General features: G+C 33.6%; 1 protein-coding gene and 1 long non-coding RNA gene across 2 annotated transcripts; both read right to left on the bottom strand.

Moving 5' to 3' along the window:
* Positions 1–2: 2 nt before the first annotated feature.
* LOC132707683 (beta-1,3-glucan-binding protein-like) lies at positions 3–23,355 on the bottom strand. The gene is made up of 8 exons (XM_060679606.1): positions 23,150–23,355; positions 20,718–20,957; positions 10,265–10,494; positions 8,251–8,363; positions 4,435–4,553; positions 4,165–4,384; positions 3,980–4,110; positions 3–498 (listed from the first exon to the last, which is right to left on the bottom strand). The coding sequence occupies exons 1-8, from the start codon at positions 23,268–23,270 to the stop codon at positions 239–241; spliced, it is 1,434 nt and encodes a 477-aa protein (XP_060535589.1). The 5' UTR covers positions 23,271–23,355; the 3' UTR covers positions 3–238.
* On the bottom strand, positions 11,625–14,381 carry LOC132707494 (uncharacterized). The gene is made up of 3 exons (XR_009619740.1): positions 14,280–14,381; positions 12,757–12,911; positions 11,625–12,694 (listed from the first exon to the last, which is right to left on the bottom strand). It is a non-coding gene; the product is annotated as an uncharacterized LOC132707494 (long non-coding RNA).
* Positions 23,356–23,489: the final 134 nt, after the last annotated feature.

Genomic DNA, 23,489 nt, shown 5'->3' with positions numbered 1-23,489 from the left:
ACTTAAGATAGCGAGAATTTGCCATTATAATTTTAAGCCAGCTTAGTCTCGAGTATGTGCAAAGCTTACTTATCCTCAAATCGAACTTAACATATGTGAACCATTTTGTTTTTCGCGTGTAGAGCTTCGTTGAGGTATACTTCGAACAAATCACCGTACGCACTTATGTAGCAAAACATATTATCAAAAAAATGTACTACAAAAATCAGATTAAAAAGGAAATTCGTGGTTTTCCAAATTATAATGCCCACACGCGTACGTAATCTATCTGAAAGTGGGAATCGTCGGATTCCGGATTCCAAGTCGGCAACCATTGACTTCTGGCGTTCCAGAAGTCCGCGCTGGCATTGGGCGAGTTATTTTGCCAAGGTTTACCTCCTGCGTTGACACTGTTATCTGAAAAATAGGACGTACCTCCCACCGCCAGGTTGATAATTAGGAAAAATTTCTGATCGAACGGAGCTAGGTTTGTGCCATTAATCCATGGATTTGCGAAACCTAAAATCAAAAAAGCGTTTATTTTTGATTTTTTTCATTATACTAAGCTAGAGTTCGACAAAAAAAAGTGAACTTGAAAACCAAAAAAATATTTGAAAACCGTTTTTCTCGATCTTGTGTGGCTCCAAAGAGTGCGCAAGCATCGAGATTTGTCCAATCCCTTATGATTTTTAGCCATATGTGTTTTAAAAATTGGTACTGGAATTTCGAATTATATGACCCAGATAGGCAGTTTTTCTGCTTTTTATTATTGGCAACAATTTCCATTCTCTGTCCATTCGATTTAACACTTCAACATTTGTTGAGTGATCTGTCCAGGGAATTTTGAGTAGTCTTCAAAATTCCCACATTTCAAAGGCCTCCAGTCGGCCTTTGGCCTTTATGGCCCACGTTTCTACGCCATATAGCAGTAAATTTATAATGTTAATTTCCATGTCATGTTTTTTGAGAATGTAAATAAACGTGACAACCTCGCATGCCGAATAAACCCGGGTGCAACTCGCCTGCCGCCATTGCTCGAGGGGTTTTCACATAAGCAGCTTGAGTATTTTTCTACGTACAATCCAATCACGAAATACAGCCCACGACATTACCAACCATAAATGTAACATTTTATAAAGCGTTAAGTCCACCTTTGCTTAGCAAGGTTCTCTTATTAATGAATGCTATTCTGGCTTGCTCCTTCCTGCTACGTATCTCTAAGTCTGGATCTAGATCTTCAGCTATCAAACTACCGAGATATCTAAACTTGGTGACCTTCTGGATGTTCTTGTTTTTACTCTTATATTTAAAAAAACCGTTAGCACCGATTAATTAGCAATATATTAAAAATATTGTAACGTCACTGCGTTAAAAAAACATCAAGTCCAATTGGTGTTTCGTTGCGTAAGCCTCAGATGAAGGAAGGCTACAGAATCACCACGTGGTGGTTTATTTTTTATATTTAATTATCCACCCACAGTGATTAACGGAAATCACCGAGAACACTTTCAATACAAAAGTTGTATAATTTTTGCATTATTATCTTTTTTTTAATAATAAAAATATCAACAATCTATATATTTTTGAAATCAGGAGAAAGTTATCTTTGCGATGCGCATATGTGTTCGTTTACAAGTCTAGAAGATAATGCTGCAAATATTGTACAACTTTTGTATTAAAAGATTTCCTCGGTGGCTTCCGTTAACCCCTGTAGGTGGGTACGCAAATATAGAAAATAACCCCTGACTCGTCTAGTTTGTTTCCCAAAACCAGAGTGAGTGAGTCTAAACCTAACAGATACACAAATTGTTTAATTTTTCACCTGCCTCCAGCTACAGCTATTATCTATGAGCCATGCAATTCAAGCAATTATTTGAAACTGTGCATTTCTTGTTATAGACATGTCATAATATCCAAATTTAGTTATAGTTTATAGAGGCCTTAACTATAATTATAATAATACAAGCCATTTTGAAACCAACATCAACCGGTAAAATCAACATGACCGCTGACAGTTGGTCAAATCGACATTTTTCAGCGTCTTTAGGTCATTATTTTAAAATTATGCCCAGATACCGTTAAATATTCATTGAAAAAATGAGTTAATAGTGTAGAGGTAGATATGATTGTCCAGAAAGTTAAAGGAAACATTGACAATGTATTCTAATTAATAAGAATTATGAAACCGAAGTTAGTTTATTGAATAAATCACTCCATGTTGATAATTTCACGTATGTAACTTTGATATTGTCTGGCGTAACCAAAATCATGGAAAACTATATTCCATGATATATAATATACCGGCTGATCTAAGTTAAGTTAACTTTTAGCAAGTTAGCATTTTCTCCACTGATTACGATGGTGGAAACAGACAAACAATTGAATTTTTCTACTGCCGTCTGTAAAATAGCTAATTACGCACCGATTTAGCGTGCGGGAAGCGTCACTTTACCACGTCAGTTTCGTTTGCCACGAATCCGAGCCACTTCGAACATTTCCGGGCTTTTGGGAGCAATCGGATGTTTTCGGAGATATTTCCCACGCTTTTAATTTTGACTTTTGTCAATTCTGACGGTCATGTCGGTGATGCATCTGTGTTGTTCTGCGAAAATGTACCCAAAAACTAACGGTCGTAGAAAAAGTATAGTATGCAACACGTTCGGTAAACTTTTTAAAACCCTCGTTTATTAAAAACTCGCTCCGCTGCGTTCCGCTGCGCTCCGCTCGTGTGAAATAAACTGGTTAGTCAAATGCCGTTTACCGCACTTGTTGCATAATATACTATTATGGTTTAGGAAAAAATGAGGAAAATGTACTCTATCTAGATTGAACTTTTACTCTAACGTTTATCATGAAATCTTTTCGTCTCCTTTTTATAAAATCGGTTTGGTTATTTGTAAAAGTGCGGAGAAAATTGTTCAAAGAAGGCTGTGCTAAATGACAGCCCTGCCAAATAGAAAATTAGTTGACAAAAATTTAGTTTTAATGTGTTAATTATTAGTGGGCTATCAATTATGTAATTTAATTTTACTGCGACATTCTAGAATGCTATTGGGCATGTAGTAAATCGTCTGTAAGGGGGTCCATAAACCTATATCCACAGCGCGTTCCACCACATGGACAACACCGTGTCTTTATCAAATCATTCGATAAAGACACGATGTTGTCGAAACAATTATCATGTAAAAATATATAATTTCGTGAAAATCTGAACTTTTAGTTCTTATTTATTTTTGTTAAATGGATTTTCATCAAGTAAAAGCCACCTCAGTTCAATTTTTAAAAAATATAAAGAGGTTTCCTACTAATCTCTACTACTAATCTACTAATCGACTTTGTATCTCCGCTCATAACAAAAGTTTTAATGATGAACACTTAATTTAGATCGGCCTGTGTATAAAATGTATTTCCATCAATATACAGACTAAACTGCTGTACACTCAAAAGAGGAAGACATATAAAAAAGAATAAATTCTAACATAATTAAAAACCAATATTTCGCACCACTTTTCCAACCCAAGAAATTTCCAAAATTGTCATAGGACGGTAAAAATAACTTATGTGAAAATAATTTTCCAAAATTTCAACCAATTTTACAATACATGCAAAATTGGTGTTCTGTGTTCAACCCTGCAGATATCCCAAGTTAACTTTTATATGAAACGTGCTAAATAAGTTTCACGACAAGTAAATCTTTCAATAATGATTGCACCTAAACCCCATCATGAGGACTGCATTTAATTAATTTGAGGATGATATACATGGTCAGTTAAAATTTGCTGTCATCCGTGTCAAATGATTTGACTGGATAAAATGAACATGACGAGATTGAAACCCGTTTTTTACAGGGCCAAATATAACTTTACTGAGATTGTAATTGCCATAAACACCTAGATCGATTGGAGAGGTATAGTCAAACGCAACCGAAAACAGCTCCTTTTTGTGAGCATCAATATAAAGTTTATTTTCATCACTTTAACGTCAAAAAGAATATACCCACCAGTTCCATTAAAATTTCCCAAATTCCAAAATCCGCCATCGGGGGTGCTTATGGTGCCGCTTTCCTCTCCGTCAACGAAAAACGTCAGACCCTGGGGGCTCCATTGGAGCTGGTACTTGCGGAAAGTCGAACTGTAAAATGTCACGTACACACCCACTTTTTATTAAACAACTCGAGCTGTTTACCTAAAGGAGGACGGATCGTTTTTGGTGATAAAGGTTAACCTCCATCTGTCGAGAGCTCTGCTGGGCCCCCAGTGCAGGGTACTGCTGACCCGTTGCTGACCTATCGGTTCTTGCTGGGAATTGGTTAAGTTCTTATTGCCGGCCGCTTCCATGATGTCGATTTCGCCGCATAACGGCCATACCTTGGTGTAAGTCCCTTCGGAAGGCATCATCCACAACGCTTAAATGCCCAGTTATAATGCTAGTACAATAGTTTATATTTCTGTTCACCTGGAAACAGCCAATCGCCTGAGGGGATTTTCGCATTGATCTCGACGAAGCCATATTTGAAAGCAAACAAGTCCTCTGTGCTTATTCGAGCGCTTCGAATGGGGTAAAAGTTTGGTTCACTGGAAAATAGGCAACTTCAGAATGGCATTCGCATTGATTACATTGCAAAATTGTTTCTTTTTACCAAGTGCTAGTAGTAGGTAGTTTTGCTTACTATTCTTCATGTAGCAACAACGAAAATGATCGAGGACGTCTCAGTAGATACTCATATAAATTGCATTTTTGTTTTAACAACAAAACAAAATCGAATAGATACTACTGGTGAAGATGCCTTTACGAGAAGGAACGACATTAGAAGTGTGCGATAATTATAGAAGAAGAATATATAAGAACTCATTACTGCTAAAGATATTTCCATTGTTTGTTGCTGTGTTCTTTGGGTCCATACGTGTTCATTCATGACCTTAAGACAATGGAAGTGCCACAATAACTTAGTATTTCTAATACACACAAGGCTGTCGAACTGAGGAATAGCAGCAGCAGCAGAACATAATTTGTATCATGCCTAAGCCGAATCTTAACCCTTACCAGACTGATGATCATAACAAAACTGCTGCCTTGGTCTTACTTGATTTTAACAAAGCCTTTCACATGATAAATTATTGAATCCTCACTTCAATGCTTCGTCACAGAGGAGTCAGAGAACTCGTATCGTAATTTTGAATGACAAAACACAAAAAGTAATGCTTAACTAACGAACCTCTAGGCCTTTGACTGTCAACAAGGGAGTACCCCGGGGTAGTATTTTGAGTCCACTACGGTTTGTGATTTTTACATCTAGGATTACAATATAATTAAATTTGTGTTCATTCAACTGTACTTCTATTTTCCTAACAAATGCCTCAACTAAGCGAGGTTCTATCAGTAAAAATATGCTTGTACAAAATAAATAATCATGATGATATTTGGATATGAAAATCGACTTGTCCGAAGATAATGTTAAAAGAAACCCAAAATTCTGTACTCTTGCCTGTTAGGACAGTTACAAAAGTAAAGTTAAATTATATTTTTTTCCACACTGTACCACAATAAAAAATCATTAATAAATAAATCTCCTTCATTTCTCCTTACTATTGCTTCTGAAAAATAAACTTAAAAATTGCCTTTTGGGTTTTTTTAATTTAATTCCCTCCCAATCAATTTTGGACTGTAAAAGATTTTTGACTTCATTAGCCATTTGCCACCAAATTTAAAATCACAAAGCTAGAGAGAGAAGGTATACCTACTAAAAAACATAGATCATCAGCCAAAAATAATTTTGTTTGTAGGCCAGTTAGTGTACAAGTGATTCGAGAAGTTTCCTACTCTCCCAAATTTTGAATATTTTTAATATACGGAGTGTTTTCTAATTGAATGTCAATAATTAAAAAAGCGATTTTTGGTTCCATTTTAAAAATGTCCTAAACGTCTTAACTTTTGAGATACAGGGTGAAGTTTACAAAAATAGAAAATATATTTTGTAATGCCTGTAATACCGTTACAAAGAAATTAGTTTTTATTTTTAAGGCAAAATGTGCAACGGACTAAAAAACGTTAATAAATGAATGCAAATGTCATTATTTTTTTAAGGTAATCAGTGGACTGCTATAACAAATAAAGTTTTTTTGTGAAAAATAAAATGTCTATCAAAAACATCATTCTTCGGCGCCGGGGTTTGACAAAATTGCATCTTCTCTATTGAAAAAAATTCATATACATATCATAAAGCCGTTCTGCCAAATTATTAACCTAATATTTACAACTGGTAAGTGCCTCTCTCATTTCAAAATTGCCGTAATAAAATCCATATATAAAAAAGGAGAAAAAACTAATTTTCGAAAAGCCTTAAAAGTTCGGCTAGTTTCCTTTTTTACTAAAAATCATGTAATATCTAATTGCCAGTTTGGTTTTACTGATAACAAGTCAACTAATGATGCCATTGCTATACTTTTGTTAAATATATATAGATGCCTAGAGAATACAAGACCATGTGCTACAGTGTTCATTGACTTAGCAAAAGCACTTGCGGCTTTTGACTAAACAATATTCAGTTGATATAAGAAGACCTGCTCACTTACTAAGTTACCTGAAATATCGACAACAAATGGTAGAGATTAATAACTGTAGTCAGAGAACTGTACTCTATGGAATTCCACAGGGTACAGTCCTAGGACCCATATTTTTCCTTTTATACATAAATCAACTACTCACTATTGATGTTTCCGGTAAAATCATCTCTTTTACTGATGTTACAGTTTTGTTTGTTGCAACTTATATCATGGCTTGATAATAATTTACTAACAATCAACTTAGATAAAACACAATACTTGCCCTTTTCAAACTGTAATGATCGACTGCGTATAAATAATAAACTAACTATAAAACTATTGTTTAGAAACAGTTGCCGGTCTTTACGTAGAGCTGAGCTACATAGGAATTCATATTGACTCAAATCTAAAGTGGAACTTCCATTTCGAACAGTTAGTGATAAAGTTGCGATAGTTTATATATTTATTCCGGCAACTTACTAAAATATCTGATAAGCAATTACTTGTTTCTATTTATTTTTCACTGGTTCATCACTATCACACGACTCTTCAGCCCCTTTACGTAATACGAAAAGGAATTTTGAAAATTATATTAAGTTGAATCTGACTTAATTTTTACTCAATTTCAAATACTTCACATAAAAAATTTATATTTTCGTTCTTAATAAAAAATAGCATTTAAAAAAAATGCATTTATCTGTTGGACAAAAAAATGCTTTTATACTGGTCAAAAAATCTATAACGCACTACCACTAGAACGGACAAATGACAATCATTAAAAAAAATTAACTAAGTTTCTAAGTGGCTATTTATTATAAGTCAAATTCACAGATTCATTAATGTATTGTATAAAGGTAATAGGATATTATTGAAACACTAATACGGTCAGTCAAAAAAGTCCAATCTTTGATCCATTTGCTTCCTTGAACCAACCGTTGCTTTTTTTGCTTTTTCTTTATTGCACAGGCAAGCCCAATGCGTGTCTCGAAAAGCCATTTTCTTTCAAAGTGCCAAAATTAGTGAGTGTGAATTTACCCAGTTGGCTGTATAGAAAGAACTGTGCTACAAAACTGCGTGTGTGTGGGACAGGCAATAGTACAGTTAAACTGCACAAATTGGCCTGCACAGTTGGCCTGTGCTAAAAACTGAGCGTCTGTGGGGGCCTTTATAGACACAGCCTACTACATTGATAAGAAATAATTATAAAGACTTCAAAAATACATCTCTACGTGCTTCGAGTTGGTTGAAGTATTTTAATAAAACAGATAGACGATGACTCATGTAAGAAATAATAATGATAATTTTCCTCATGCTGCGATATTGACGATATTGTTATCACCGTGCAAAGAAGAGATTATTTTTTCAAGCAAAAAAAGAATCAACAAATTAAATTTCTTTAAAAATGATTGAAGATTGTTAGAATAATTTTTATTTTAAATCAGTGGCGTACCATCAATGTCTGCCAAACTTCATTAATTTATCTAAAGTGATATTACATATATTAAGAAATATATTTTATTTTTGGAAACTTTACGAAAGTTACGACGTTTAGGACATATGTTCAAATTAAGTTTTCTTTTTAAAATGGACCAAAAAACAGGCCCATTAATTGTTGACGTTCAATTAGAAAATAATAGATAATCTTCGGTTTGACTATTCCGTTCCAATTTATTATCTTTTAATTTATTTATTATCTTAAATTTTACTTTTGCTTTATGGACATACTCACTTAATAGGATCTGTCCCAGTTTCGTTGTAAAGGGTTGGTTTGATGTGCAAAATTCCGTTTTCTACGTAAGAATTACGGGAACTGTTGGTGTACCACTGGAACTCTTTCAGGTGCTGTCAAACGAACAAATGAAAAATTTCAAACACAAATTAGCGTTAAGGGCAAATTAAAAACTTCATTTTCTCAATGCGATAAGAGAAGAAAGGTCCCACCGGAGACAACAAAAAGTCTAAAATCGTGTCAGAAAACCTCCAGGCATTCGAAAAATGAAATTAAATTTATGTAGCTATCAACTATTGTTGAAATTATGGCCAAATGCGCATGTATATGTGAATTATAGTCAGAATAAAATAAATTGTTCATCATGCTTCTAGTTTTACTGTTGACAGCCGTCACTGACGATCACGATTACATTAGTTGAGAGTAAGAGAGACGAGATCGCTCTAGTACGCTCATACTCAGGGATGGATTCATGTATTTTCTATGTAATAATAGATCAGAGCGTTCCTTGGTGATAAGCGAATACTTACGTAGGTGAATCTACATGAAAAAAATATGATATTTTTTTAAATAAACCTTCGTCCAAAAACTTTATTCACGCATTAAAATAAGATAAAAAATGGGAAAATAAAAAAAAATATATCAAACATCTTCGTCGTCAGAGTCAAAATTGGAACTGCCACTACCTGAAAATGTTTCTTCGTCTAGAGTATTCTTTTATTATATTTTCTTTTGTGACTACTACTCTAGTATCATCATGCCTCACAATATTTTCATTAATATGTTTTTTGCACTAAACCCACATCAATTCTGTGGCATTAAATATACAATGGCTGACCCATTTCAGCAGTATATCTTCTGTGGCGTACGGCAGGTTTTTGTAATTTTTGACTAGTTTTTACAACGCACATTTTTGAGCATTTTCTGATTGATAATTTCTTCTTTGCTTGTCGACGCATTTGATATACTTTCACTGAATCTAGAATGATATCGTGAATTATCCATAATAATTAAATACTCTCGAGTTTCGGCAGCAGTTTTTCAGAAAAGCGATCCTGTTTTGCAATCTAATCTACTGTAATTATCTCCGTCGAGTGTAAGACCCTGCACTGAGGCGTAATAGACAAAGGTAGATAAATGGGAGCGGGGTTAGGCACCTTCTCTCTTGGTTTTATGGCCGACTATGCCATCTCAAATCGTACCGACTATATCAATTTCGCGTTCTATAATTTACCTCAACAGCACATGAAGCATCATCCAAATGAAACGATTATTCCAGTAATTGTATAGGACAAAAGCTCCTTCAAAAAAGGGAAAATGATTTACATGCAGCCTTGTGGCTTTCTACAAAATGGCTCATGCTCATTCACATGCAACTGCAAAACTTTATGATAAATACTTCAAGAATTGTTTTCCATTCGTCCAAGCATATATTTAGAAAAAAAGCGCTTAGTTCCAACTATAGCAATGAAATGCTTTAGCTTTGTTGCATAAACTATGACAATAGTTGGAATAATAACTATCGTCACTAATTTTCCTAAATCCTTAATTCCCCTTATCTTCTCACACAAGAAAAATGGAATAGGTTCGCAATTCCTATTTTAGGTTTTATGTTGAAAACAAAGGCGGATAAATAAACTTTAGTATATTTTTTTAGAGAAATTATTCATCAGACCCAAAAAGTAAACATACTATTTGGAAGACTTTAGTATGAGTTTAAATTTGTCAACACATATTTCAAAGTAGTTTCTGTGATATCTGACAGTTTGTTCTGTTTATGTCAAAATTTGTAATAATGCAAGAGTTTTCTTGGTCCAAAAATCCATAACCCATATATTCACAACGGTTTGTAGTGTTGTTAGAATATTTTTCGCAGAAAGGAGGCCATTTCAGTCTAGTATTTTCAGAATGAACCTCATCTATCAGGCTTTTATGGCTAAGGATCTAAGGTTATTTTTATTTGCTATTAAAAAAACCAAGGAAACTTCCTTAAACCGATATTACGCATACTTACCGAGTTTCCGTTGGGTTCGTGTTGCCATTTATATGAATCGAATACGTCGAAGTTATCTTCGAATATTAACTGTCCAGATTTCAACTTTCGTTTCGTCGTTAAGCTGCCGGAGACTTCGGTTACGCTAAGACCAGCCTCGCTAAAACCGCAAAAAAAATTAAACAGGAGGATATTCAATATCACCACCATCGTTGCCGAATATTCGATCTGAAATATTACGCACAATCGAAATCGTTAAATAATCGATGAGGCGTCAAGTGCCATTTGTTAATTGTTTGATCGTTTCCGCACGATGAAGATCGATCGGTATTTGCCTGCTTTGAGTTTTAAATATTTTCTTCTGTTTTAATCGACATTTACACCCTTTCATTTCTTGATGAAAATGTGTCCACTAGAGTTGGCTTTCGTTTCCAGTAAAAACATTCTCTTGCACTCCCGTACGGGATTCGCTATAGGGTGAAACCAAAAAGTTTTAAATATTTAATATTTTTTTTGTTTCACCCTATAGAAACTTCCGTACGGGAGTGCAAGAGAGTATTTTAACTGGAAACGAGAGCTCACCTTTAGCAGAAAGTAGAAAAAAAATATTTAAAACTTTTTTGTTTCACTCTATAGCAACTCCGGTACGGGAGTACGAGAGAATATGTTTACTGGAAATGAAAGCTAACCTTTGTGGACATAATTTCATCTCGGAAATGAAAGTGAGTAGATTCGGATAAAATTAGAAAGAATATATATTTATAATTTTTTAGTTTCACCGTATAGCAACCCTTGTATGGGGCTGCAATCGAATATTTTCTCTGGAAACGAAAGCGAGAGATCTATTTAATTTAAATCAGTTGTTTCCCAAACTGGCTGCTAACTTCACACCGGCTTTTGGGTATGGGTATCCTTTAATTATGCGTTATTACCAATGGCAAATAAATCTCATAGAAAGTTATTTTATTTTCATTCCTTAACGAGCACTTTGTAAAGTAATTTAATTCTCTCAACTAAGATTGTAAATTTGACTGTGTCATTTTGATGACATGGTAATATATATTATCTACCCCCACTACTACCCACAGAAATTCAAAAAGAAAACTTAAAACTTTTTCGTTTTCATTTGTTTCAAAAGTTATGAGAAAATTGTAAAGATTTTTTTGTCTCAAAATAGCGAATATACTAACCTAATCAAAATAATTTTTGAAGAAAAAAACTATTTTTCACACGCTTTTCACAAAACTTCAGTTTCAGTCAAGCTCTGAAGAAGCCAACAGGATGATTGGCGAAACGTCAGCAATTTCGGCTAAGCAAAAACAGACGCAGGAGGAATCCAGAAGTTTTCCAAAAAGCATTACAGTATCCTGTGGAAGTTTTTTTTAAAAATTATTTTCCATACATAAAAAAGTGACGATAGCGCCATTTTTTGAAAGGCAGATCACTCATAGTTGATATTAACTATGTCAGACATACATTTTTAATACATTGCTAAGACTATTGCTATAACATTAGTTGGCAATGACAAAATAACATTGTCAAATTTTTTGTCCACTAAGTAAATCAATTCCTAAAATTTATTGCCGTATCAGTAAATTAAAAAAAAAACAAATATGAATATTCCTATAGCTGTATTAATGCTACTAATTTTAAGCCTGCTTGATATAAGTTCCTAACTGTTCTCAAGTTACCCCTTAAAGATTCAACCCTGAAGACGATTTTGCTTAAAAGATGTTGAAGTGGCAAAACATGCTTTTTTACGACTGAAGATAATAGACGTCTCTTGAAAAGTATATCTAGAGTAAATATTGCCGATTTTATTCGGTAAAATTCTTAAAATTGATGCATATCTAATCGAAATTAATCTCGAACACAAACTGGCAAACAGATTACTTGCGGCCTTTCAGCGCTTACGAAATATGTTGCAACATATTGTTAAATTGTTTTAATTCCAAGTTTATTTATGGTTTCATCTGAGATTTGCAGTAACAGAAATACAGCTACTATTGTAACTACTATTTATAAATATTTAACCATAATATTAATTATAAATTTAGTAATAAAAAATTAAATATTTTTATTTATTTATTTGTTTATCAAAGGGCCAACCGACCAATATAAAATAAGATTCACATGAATGTACCAACATAGTGTTATAATACAGTACTATTCAGAAGTCAGAAAACGGAACAGTTTTACTGACAGTCTTTAAGCTCTTTCTTATATATTCTTGCACTCTGAAAGCAGTCAAGTTGGTCCGAAAAGCGATTTGCTAGTAAGAAAAGAATTCTCCCCATAGTTAGTACGATGGAAGTCTACCTGGAAGAACTGGTTTATTCTGGTCTGGCGGGAGGGAACGCGAAGCCCAATCTTACATAACAGCTCAGATCCATGAGAATTTGAGTGCAGTAGATTATAAACAATGGTGGGATACCTATGCATGCGACGAATCTGGAGAGTTAGAAGTTGGAGAGAGTCCTTGGTGCTCCTTAAATGCTATATACCGTACGCACCTGTCCTGCATTCTTTCTATGTACGTGGACGTTATACGAAGGTGACCACACAGAGGCAAAATAATCCAGGCGTGGACGTACTAGGGAGCAGACAGTAATCTGCGAGACGGAACACTCTGGAAGTCCACTGTACAACGCTTAATAAAGTCCAAAATCTGAAGTCATTTAGACACAATAAATGAAAGATGGTGTGTGTAAGTCAATTTAATATCGAGTAACACTCCAAGATCCCTTATTAATATTTAGTTCAATTTCATTCAAATCGCACCATAGCGATAGGTGATCTAAATCGGATTAGAGTTTTATACAGTCAAATAATACGCAAAATGCATGAAGAAAACATTTGTGTTTCTAGTATCCCTGTTTTTAACGCTTTGGGGTGGTTATTATATATTTTTGGAGCTGAATATAGGTTACTCCGTTGGACATCAAGTTTGTGGATTACGCTGTCCAGTTGAAATTTACTTCTGTTGATGCTCATCAATGTATTATTAAGACAAAACTGCCATTTTGTATGTATTGTATTGTTTCTTCTCACCGGTGATTAATTAAAAATAATATTAAATAATTTTTTTTATTTTTATTATTTTTTATAAAATTAAGTTTATCATTCAGAGAGAACATACGACATATCAGCTAAATGTCAGTACGGTGTCATATAATTTATATACAAATTCTTGTTTCTTGGCCGCAATAAATGATTTAAACCAATTTCCTTATAAATCATCATTTCTCTGATCAAACTAAAAAAAATTGACACCTTTTGATGTTTTAAGTAAATACTGGATTCCGGTTCAATAAGTTTTTTCTTTAAAATATAACGGATTTTTAAATTTGAATTTATATGACTTGAGCGCCATCTACCTTGAGATTTATGAAACGTCCCGTGAATCATGTTGAAACTACGTCATCTGAGTAATTTATGTCATTACCAACGATAAATTTGAAATTTGTGTCTCATACCTGACGCTTTGGAGTTGTAGTAGAGTCATATCAGGCTTTTATTTTTGCAGTAAAACAAATGAATAATATGCATAAAAAAGAAATAAAATTCTAGTTTTATAATCTTTGAAATCTTTAGTATAAAAGTAACAGTTAGAGCGGAGTCACCCAGTATTTTCCTAAGTGTCCATTTTCGTATTACATTCGAGTGCTTCAAATAGCAAGAACTAGTACAGTTAATACTACCCTATGGCAATTGAGATTGCCGTACAATATCTTGTTTTCATATCGTATTTGCCCAAAAATTCATTAACATCCGTTTAACATCCAGTCCAGTTATTTTTTTTAAATTGTACCACCGCGTAGATTGTGCTTCTGCAATTAATGTTCTCAAACCGAAATGGAAATATTTAGGTTATTGTATCCAAATCAGTTATGTTGAAGTCGACTTTTATTCCCAACTTAAGAATGATATTATATTTTTATTTTTTAATTCCAAGTATTCCCCTTTATTGCCCCTATATTTTGCTTTAAAAGCAGGAAACGACAGATTTTTTTATCTACGTATAAAATTTACTTACGATGAAAACATTTGATGATTGAACATTTCAGACGGTGACGCCGCAATTATTACATTTTGGTGAACATCACGTGCGCGTGCAGTCTAAACGAGTACAGAGTGTCCTTGAGAATGGCGGAGTCGCACATGTTTATCATGCGCACATGTTTTCATATTAGAGCACACCCAGTCTCTCAAATAAAAAGTTACGATAGTGTGACTGTTCAAAACGAGGTTCGAAATAGTTAGGTTTAATTTGATAATGATCAATTTGAAGTTCCATATAGCTATTAGATAATATAGATAAAACTGATGCACCTCCGCAGGCCTTAACATTAACACGGTTTAAAGCATTTCATAGTTGAGCCGAAAACCATGTAATTAAGAAAACTCCAGTTGCCATGTTGAACAGAGCGAGGTCTTATTTGTTGCTGCAATTTGACGCGGCGACTTGCTGCAATATATGAAAACAAATCAAAGCGGGGGTATATATATTCGATGTCACCATAAACAAAATCCGAATAACGATCATATGTTGTTCACATTTTTTTAAAACAATATAATGATGGGTAAACTTTACAAAAATTGTAAATGCTTCTTATATCAAATTATATATTATTGATGTGAAAACTACTTAAATACAACTTAAATGAACAAAAAATATTTTTTTAATTCAATGAAGAAAGGTGATGGATTTTTTTAGCAACTTACAGGAAGTTTTAGAAAAGTATAAGATATCGCCATAAAGAATCCACGATTTGGTTGAAACAGGCGTTTTGGATGCTCCGAAAGTTATTGGAAACTGCTACAAAACAAATGGGTCGGAAATGCAATTCCTCCTGTCTATGTCTTTCCAAGAACAAAACTTAAGGATATTTTTATGAAAGGTGCGCCTAACGGGCACTCTTGAATTAACAATCAAGTCAGGGTCAAGATGGATGACATACATATTATTCTTGGGTCTAATTAAACACATACGCAAGCATACAAAATATATGAACCTATATTGAACCATCCTGGCGTTCATGAAATGGCAGCACTGACAAAAAAAGACGTATTGTGTATATTGATAGCAAAGCAAAAGAACAAGCAGAGCTGTTTGATGTTGTAGATCAACAAGCGAATGATTCAGATGTGAGCTACGCTCATGATTAATCTGACTGTTTAAGTGAAATGGACCGTATGAATTCATACAAGAAGTAGAAGCTATCGAAGGTCCTACCGGCGACTTCTACAGGTAAAGTATTGTGTTAGAGAAGTGGAAGATATATTCCACTGAAATTTTTTTGAAATATCTACCTTATCTACCCCTACACTGTCTCGGATAACTGATTCCCATATTGGTGGAAGGTAAAGATTTGAATAGCTGTTAAACAACAAAGTAGAGAAAAGTAGAGAATTTCAAACGCAATATCCGTCTGATCTGATGATGAATATTTTCTTATTTATGCCTATTTAAATACAGTGTAGAAAAAGAACTGAGTTATAAATATTTCGATTTCAGCTAATTTTTCAGTGCCTCTGTGTAGGGATACAGCAGAGCCGGTTACGCTAAAGTAATCTGGGGTATTACGATATCTTGATAATATCTTACACGTAGTATTTAGTTGGTCCGGAAAATATGTACAACTCGTTTGAAGATATGCGTTGTCTGATGATTGTTTTTTTAATATAATTAACAATTATTAATAAAATCGCTCCAATATATACTTAAATTGGTTGTAGCTAAGTAAAGTAATGTACGTAGCAAATGAGCTTTATTTCTTACATACATTACATACATACATACCTACGTACATACAATAAACGTGTGCGATCTTGTTCGATTCGAACCCCCTTAGAAACTGACAGTTTCTAGCGGTGACATAACCTTTAAAAATGACCACATGGCGCCATTGATATAACCATATAGCTACTAGACATATAGAGGCCCTGCCTATGCTAATAGTACAGGAACTTGTGAAGCAACTATGCAACAAAATTTTGAGAAGATCTGGTCAATGTGCGCTTGGCCGAGATTTGAAATTTCGTTTTTAACCAGTGGCAGTTCTAATTGTATTTTCTGACGTTCTACCCATAAGGCCTTGCGGCTTCCAACAACCAACATGGCCGCTGACAGGTTGTCAATGTTTGGATGCAGTAATTTTCTTAAAATATGTCGAAATCTCTTTAAATTTTCAGGCAAAAATGGAATTGAGGTGTAGAAATTGTTGCGCTATAAACACGATACCAGCTAATTTTTCCCGAATTTGTGCCCGTAAATCGGAGCAAACAGTGTGTTTTTATAAATTTATTGGTTTAACTTCTATTGAAAATGTAAATAAAGTCGAATTCACGAAATATGGCTATAGAACACCTTTTAAATTTTTTAAATCAACTTGTATATAAGGCAACACTTGCCCGTATATAGGCACATTCTTTTCCTTACAGTTTTGACCACAAACACAACAAGTTTTTAGCAAAAACACGAAAAAGGTAATCATAACCACCAAAAATGTAAACAGCAATGCCACAGACTATTAGTAGTCTCTGGCTGGTTCCTAGTTCGGCTAATTGTATTCAGATTTCAGAGACTGATTTTGTGTTCTTATGAAATTTAGTCAATTGTTTCAGAAAAATTACGGAAATGTGGCAACTCAGTTAGTTGTGGCGTGACGCATGCGCAAAATGCGAAAATATCATAGCCACCCGCGGCGCATCACTTTTTACCGTAGTAGGGCCACTATATTATCTTATAGCTATATGGATACAACAGATAGAGCAAAATCGATTTACATATCAAGGGCTCCATTTTTGAGAAAAATTTCATTCCTACGCTTGGCGATATGCAAATAATGCAAATGCAGTCTCGTATGAAGATTTTTTTCTACGCTTTTTCGCTTTCTGATAAATAAATACAAGTCGAGCCCTTTTCAGCCATATAGACGTGTTGTTATCTGTTATAAAGGCAGGAAATATAGGGCATTTTTGGTAGACCGTGCATATAGCTGTCAATGTCAGTTAAGAACATAAATTTTAATTTATTGAATTTTTTGTTCTGTCAGACATAATTTTAGTATCCAAACGTGGAAAAATAATTAAACCAATTACGAAAGTTTCAAAAAGCCAAGGCAAAATCACAACTACTCAAATGAAAAACATGAAATACTGAAATTGAATATAATTGGAAAAGTATTTGAAAAAAAAAAAAGACGTTTTAACGACTTCAAAATACATATATTCAAGCCATATCGCAAAAGAAAAGTCCACCGATAACATGAAGGGGATGCCGGTGTAAAAATAAAATTTCGCAACTGGTTTGTTGGAAAATGCAATAAGAATATTAATTTTCCATTGTCTATTGTTTGTAGTAATGAAGCGAGAATTGACTGTTCCGGAACAGAAACAATTCCTATCGCACAGAAAACCCTCATGCCGTAGTGTATCAAAATCGGCAAGGTCGCTTTGGATTCAATTTTTAAGTAAGAATTTCCCGAGGTAGATATGTGGGACCTTATTTTTTAATGAAAATCTGACAGCGGATGGTTATAAAAATATTTGTTGTGTTGTTCCATTTTTGGAAGATTTACATTAGCTCTTGGAAGAAGTATTTATTATCAGCAAGATGTGATTATGTGATCTAACTCCTCTAGATTTCTCTTATGAATTATTATTATAAAATATAAAATGATATAATAATAAAAAAATGCAAAATTAAAATTAGAGACAGAGTTTTCCAAACCAGAGCAGACTTAAAGGAAGTCACTACACTACAATAGTTGCCATTCAGGACGAAAAAGGTTTGTTCAGTGTATTGAAGAGTTTGGTTCCCAATTTCAACATTTATTTTAACATTTCGATATAATTAATGTAAAAGGTTAAATTTTAATATTTTTGATTTTAAAATTTATTGTGTTGTTTATTGGGTTAAAATATCTATAATTTTGTTTTCTAAATAATCTAAAATATTAAAAATAATATCTAAAATTAAAATGGTTCTTAGGTTCCTAGTTATTTTAAGTTGGCCTTATTTTTTTTTAAGTTCCAGTGCACTACTAATACAAAAATAAAAAACGCCCTATGTTTTCGCTTTTTTTCATCACAAATAACAAAAAATATTTAAAATATATTTTTAAAAATATTAACATTTACATTTTTTTAAGACCATAGCTAACTATTACCATATAAAATAAGAAAATTGTATTCATTTATGAGGAAAGAAAGAACTTTAGATAAAATTCGAGCACGACACTGCATTTGGCTTAAAAAATGCCCTAATAATGTTTCTCTCAGAATCCAAAATTTTCATAAGCACCCTATATCTCAGTTGATAGTGAAGATATCGCCAAGCGGTTTTGACCATGTCAGTCGATTTTGTTATATCTAGTTCAGAAATAGAGTTTTCCTTTCCAATTACGACCATCCTGTACATCATCACCATCACCCACGTCCGCAGAATATACACTCAAGAGAAGTGGTCCTAGGATACTACCCTGGGGCACACCACTATAATCTATAGTACATCAATACAAGGCAGGTATTTATCATGATATATATCATCAGACATATGTAATAATGCTGTTTTATTACGCCCGTGGACTAGACAAAAAGAATATTAGAAGAAATAATTATCAAGGTTTTTTTTTTTTAATAACAACACACGGAATATTCATAATATGTCGGTTAATTTTACAGCTAAATTATTTTATCTTCCGCGCTCGTCTTCTTTTTAAAAGGAGCGGCGCGCCAGTCAAGGCCACCCGGCCAAAACAATAGTTTATATATAGGTAATGTGAGCAGCTACATAAGTTATTATCTTCACTATACCATTGAAAGGTGTGTTCATCCGCTTGTGAGGGAGGCACACTGTTGATAAATAATAACTACATCATTACCCGCCAGGCCTGGAAAACAAGATGGCTTAGAATTAGAGTTAAGCCATTTGATTTTATTTATATTCATATATAACAGAATTTCCACACGGTTTGTAATTTTGCTCGGTTTTGAACGCTTGTATATAGATAAAATTAAGTTAAATTTGGTATTATTTGCGATCCAAGCCTCAGTTGCCTGGTAAATTCGAAAGTTTGGATTGAATTATTCAAAAAATTTGCCATTTGCCATCTTAAAGAAAAGGGTCATACTTAAAATTTCTGTAATCGCGTTAGGTCTTAAATTTAATTCTTGTAAATCGGATTTTTGGTTCTTTAGTATCGCAAAATATCAACCTACGTTCAGTTTTGTCACCCGTAAGACTAACTAGAGTATTGCATAAAAAATTCAGGTCGCTGGTGACTAATAAGTCTACTTTTTATAAAATTCCTGCATCCCTCCTGCGTCGGTTTTTGTTGACTTCTTCAGAGCTTGACCGAAACTGGCTCGCATTTTACTCTGTACCTGCTTATATATTGTTTGAGGGAGCCGGAGCTAAATGAGGGGCATTGGTGACAGGTAGGAACCTGAGTCGCGGTTAAAATTGTTAGGTTACTTATAGATTTCTATAAATTCTCGGGTTTTTCGTTAGTAGAAGAATTGATTACATGCAAGAATTTTAGATTTATCGAGTGAAATTTTATGACCGTTTTTGTGATTATGTTTAGCAACTGCTGATGGGTTTATTTGTCTTAATCTTAAGGCTCTTTCATGTTGTTTGAGTATAGTTGATATTTTTCGTCCGGTCTCTCCAAAGTATTGCTTGCATCTCAAATGGAATTTTGTTTTTAACAGGTCGAAGATTTTTGGACAAGCGCCCCTCATTTAGCTTCATCTCCCTCAAACAATATAAACGCAGGTACAGAGTAAAATGCGAACCAGTTTCAGTCAAGCTCTGAAGAATCCTAGCAGGATGATTGGCGAAACCTTAGCTAGTTCGACTCAACAAAAACCGACGCATGAGGAATCCAGAACTTTTATACGTATTACAGTAGCCTGTGGAAGTTTCTTTGAAAAAAAAGTCTATTAGTTTTGATGTTATCGAGGTTACTCGTGTACTTATCAATGAAAATCAATATTAATAACCGTAGGACTTATGCCATTAAGAAAGTTTCGATTTTCCAGCTTTTTGTTGTTAAGAATGATTTGTTTAATTATCTTATATTTAATATGATTTTTTTTTGGTATATAAGAATGAATACACAGTCTCAGTGGTAGTACTTCTGCACAGGATTTATTTTCACTTTCTTAACTGCGCCGTCACTCACAAGAAATAATACCCAAAGAGCTTAGACACACAATTATAGAGAAAATTTAATTATATAATTATTTTATTTCAGTAAATACAACTTATTAACTTATATATATTTTATTAATCCTCAATTATTTTTCTTTGCTTCGACGCTTCCTGCGGCATTCCTAGGTCACTTAGGGCTTCGGTAATAGTTCTGAAAAACAAGGTATGTTAACAACCATACATGCATCGCATTCATTTTTTTATCAGTGTATTTTGGGTTGCATACGGTATCATAAAAAATCACAATTTTACCAGTGACAGTAAATTCCTGATCTTCTTTCACGTAGCCGAGCTTGTTCTCCCCGTCATAGTAATCGGCAAAAGTCCAATAATACAAAGTGTCACCCACGCTTAGTTTGGCGTTTGGATCGTAGAACGTCCAACTTCCATCTTTCGCTCTTGTTACGTCGCTCGAAAACGTCCCTGCTTCCCTGCCCTCCATTTCCTCGTTGACTTTGCCGTGGAATGCAAAAAGTTTGATTCCGTCGACATCTGAATACAAGAAATCTGGTATCATATGTTCAAACATAAATTTAATTTAAAAGCGGGTGACATGTTTCTCCTCGAAAAGGCATCTTCAGAGACATCTATTCAGAAATGGAAAAATTAACGAAATCACTTATAGATAACATACAATTTTATTTTTTATCAGTTTAAAATAAAATTGTATTTGTTATCAGTTTTATTTACCTCGGTATAAATATTTGAATTTATTATTTATCATTGACTTTAAAATCATTTTAAATGATATTAATAACAAGATCCGAATGTTTTTCTATCGTGTTCCTGCGGACCACCATCGAATGTTCTCAAAATGAGGAGAATTGCATTGTGCATGCATCTTGTATAAAGTGCTTTTCAAGGTCTTGTAGATCTTTTGAAGATAACCGACATACCCTGTACATAATCCAAAAAGTGACTGATATACAAGTTATAGTCCCGTGTATGATTTTTTCCAATAGAGTAAATGGTTTTGAAGAAAATACGCCTGAATATTTAGTGACCTCATTGATTGAGACCGAGAAATCGAGATTTTCATATGGATTTCTTTAAATATCTCGAACAAGAATTGTAACTCTTGATGCGGCGTGTAGTACTGTTTGAACCAATTAGCCACATTTTTATGCGAATTTTAATTTACAGCTAATAATTTACCCTCGAAAGCAAGAATTTTCGGTGTCTTTAAGATTTTTGTATATAATTGAAAATCCCCGTATTTAAAAAAAAAGTGGTTGAAATAGAAGTTATGGTCCCTGATATTGGTTAAAGAATCTTTGCCGATCGGGTAAATAGTTTTCAAAAAACCAAAATAACCTGAAAAGAATTTTGAAAAATTTTTACAAAGTACTTTGCAATATTCAATTGTGCGCAACTACTTCACTGCCAGATCTGAAGTCGATAGATGCAAATTTAAGATACATGTGAAGGAAACCGACAACTTTAACTCAGTATTTTAGTTTTTTTCAATTTTTATTAAAAGAGGAACCCAATTTTCAGTTTTTGCAGTTGCCGACATATAAGTTTCATTGCCGTTTAATCGATGTAATCGATTTTTCGTATAATCAAAATATATTAAACATAATATTAATGATTAGGGACTACATTCAACATCGTTGCGCTTATACAATCCCAAAGGAACCAAGTAATCCCAGATATACTCTTTTGATTACATTGATTGAAATGCATTCAGTTACAAAAAGTCCATGTAAATCGAAAAAAGTAGAATAAAAGAACACAACTAAAAAAAAACAACTAGCAGGAATAAGTTTATAAACAGGACACCAAAATCATAAATAAAGATTCGAAATAGAAAGACAACATTATTTTCAGTTTAGTTTCAGGTCGGTTTCTGCTGAGAAAAGTGTGTTGCCTAAGCATATTTAATAGTTTACTTATTAGTGGATGTATTAACTTCATGCAGCTTTTTTAGACGTAGGTGCGGCATTTAAAGTTATTTTATTTACCTTTTTAAGTAATTTATTATTTTTTTTATTAAATAATAGGATTGAAACTCCGGTTACATTTCTTTCGGAAGAAGTCAAGTCCGTTATTGAATGACAAGAGCGAACATTACACATCTTATATTGACAAAGCGCAGGATTATGTTACTTGCCTCTTTTTTTATATCACTGTATTAACTTATGTTAGTATTAAATCCTAAATGATTACCTTCATTTTTTTTATTTTATATTTTTCATATTTATTTTGTGAAAAATGTGAAATCAGTGGCTTTATTTCAAATTGCGTTATCGAAAAAGGGCCTTAGTTTCATTTGCATTCCTCACAAAAAGTGAAAAAATAATAGATATAGGATTAACTAAGCTGTTCAAACAAGTGGTCAAACTGATCTGATGGCAGTTTGTTTAAAAAGTAACCTTAAAAAAACACATCCTGTCTCCCATTTCTAACCAATCAATGATTGATTTTTACAGTATTAAACATTTTGAAATGAAGTAAACTGCCAAAATTTAGTTGTCACATAAAAAGGTCTCATGTAAATTTTGATCGATTTGATTACCTTGCAGTTGGTTGGTGCTGTTCACTTAATGAATAAACTTTTTTTAGAGAGGTGTTCTTGATATTAAGTTAAAAAATAAATCCCGCAGTTTGGTTGGTTGGTGCCGTCCATTTTAGTAAATTTGTGTTATATTTTTAGTAAGGAAATTAATTTAAAAATGGGTTACCTGGAATGGAAACTTTTAATCCCTCGGGACTGTAAGCTTCAATCGTCGCGTCCGGAACTTCGAATTCGGCAACAGCGGACGCGCAAACAAGAGCAAACAAGTGCAAGCTGACCTTCCACATGTTTCAGATCGAGAGTTGTTGTTCTTCGGTGAGTTTTCAAGAATTGTTACGTTGTTTACTCAGAAAAGGTACTTTTATAGCGAATCGCTTTAAATATCTTACGGGAAAACCACAAGCAATACATAATTTTATAATTAACTCGGACGATAACGAAATTTGATGCAATTTGCATGATCGCTTAAGATGTTAGTCACCGCGATTTTATATTTGACTCGAACA

This window comes from Cylas formicarius, unplaced genomic scaffold (genome assembly GCF_029955315.1).
Source record: "Cylas formicarius isolate icCylForm1 unplaced genomic scaffold, icCylForm1.1 PGA_scaffold_9__14_contigs__length_23061073, whole genome shotgun sequence".
In the NCBI taxonomy this organism is placed as follows: Eukaryota; Metazoa; Arthropoda; class Insecta; order Coleoptera; family Brentidae; genus Cylas; species Cylas formicarius.
This window is presented reverse-complemented; position numbering and strand designations above follow the sequence as displayed.

Coding starts and splice junctions, on each gene's coding strand:
- LOC132707683 (XM_060679606.1), bottom strand. CDS start 23,270: ATGTGGAAGGTCAGCTTGCACTTGTTTGCTCTTGTTTGCGCGTCCGCT. Junction 10,495..20,717: donor TCAGGAATTTACTGTCACTG/GTAAAATTGTGA, acceptor TTATTTAACGAT/TTCGATTGTGCGTAATATTT. Junction 4,554..8,250: donor ACTGGGACAGATCCTATTAA/GTGAGTATGTCC, acceptor CCTATTTTCCAG/TGAACCAAACTTTTACCCCA.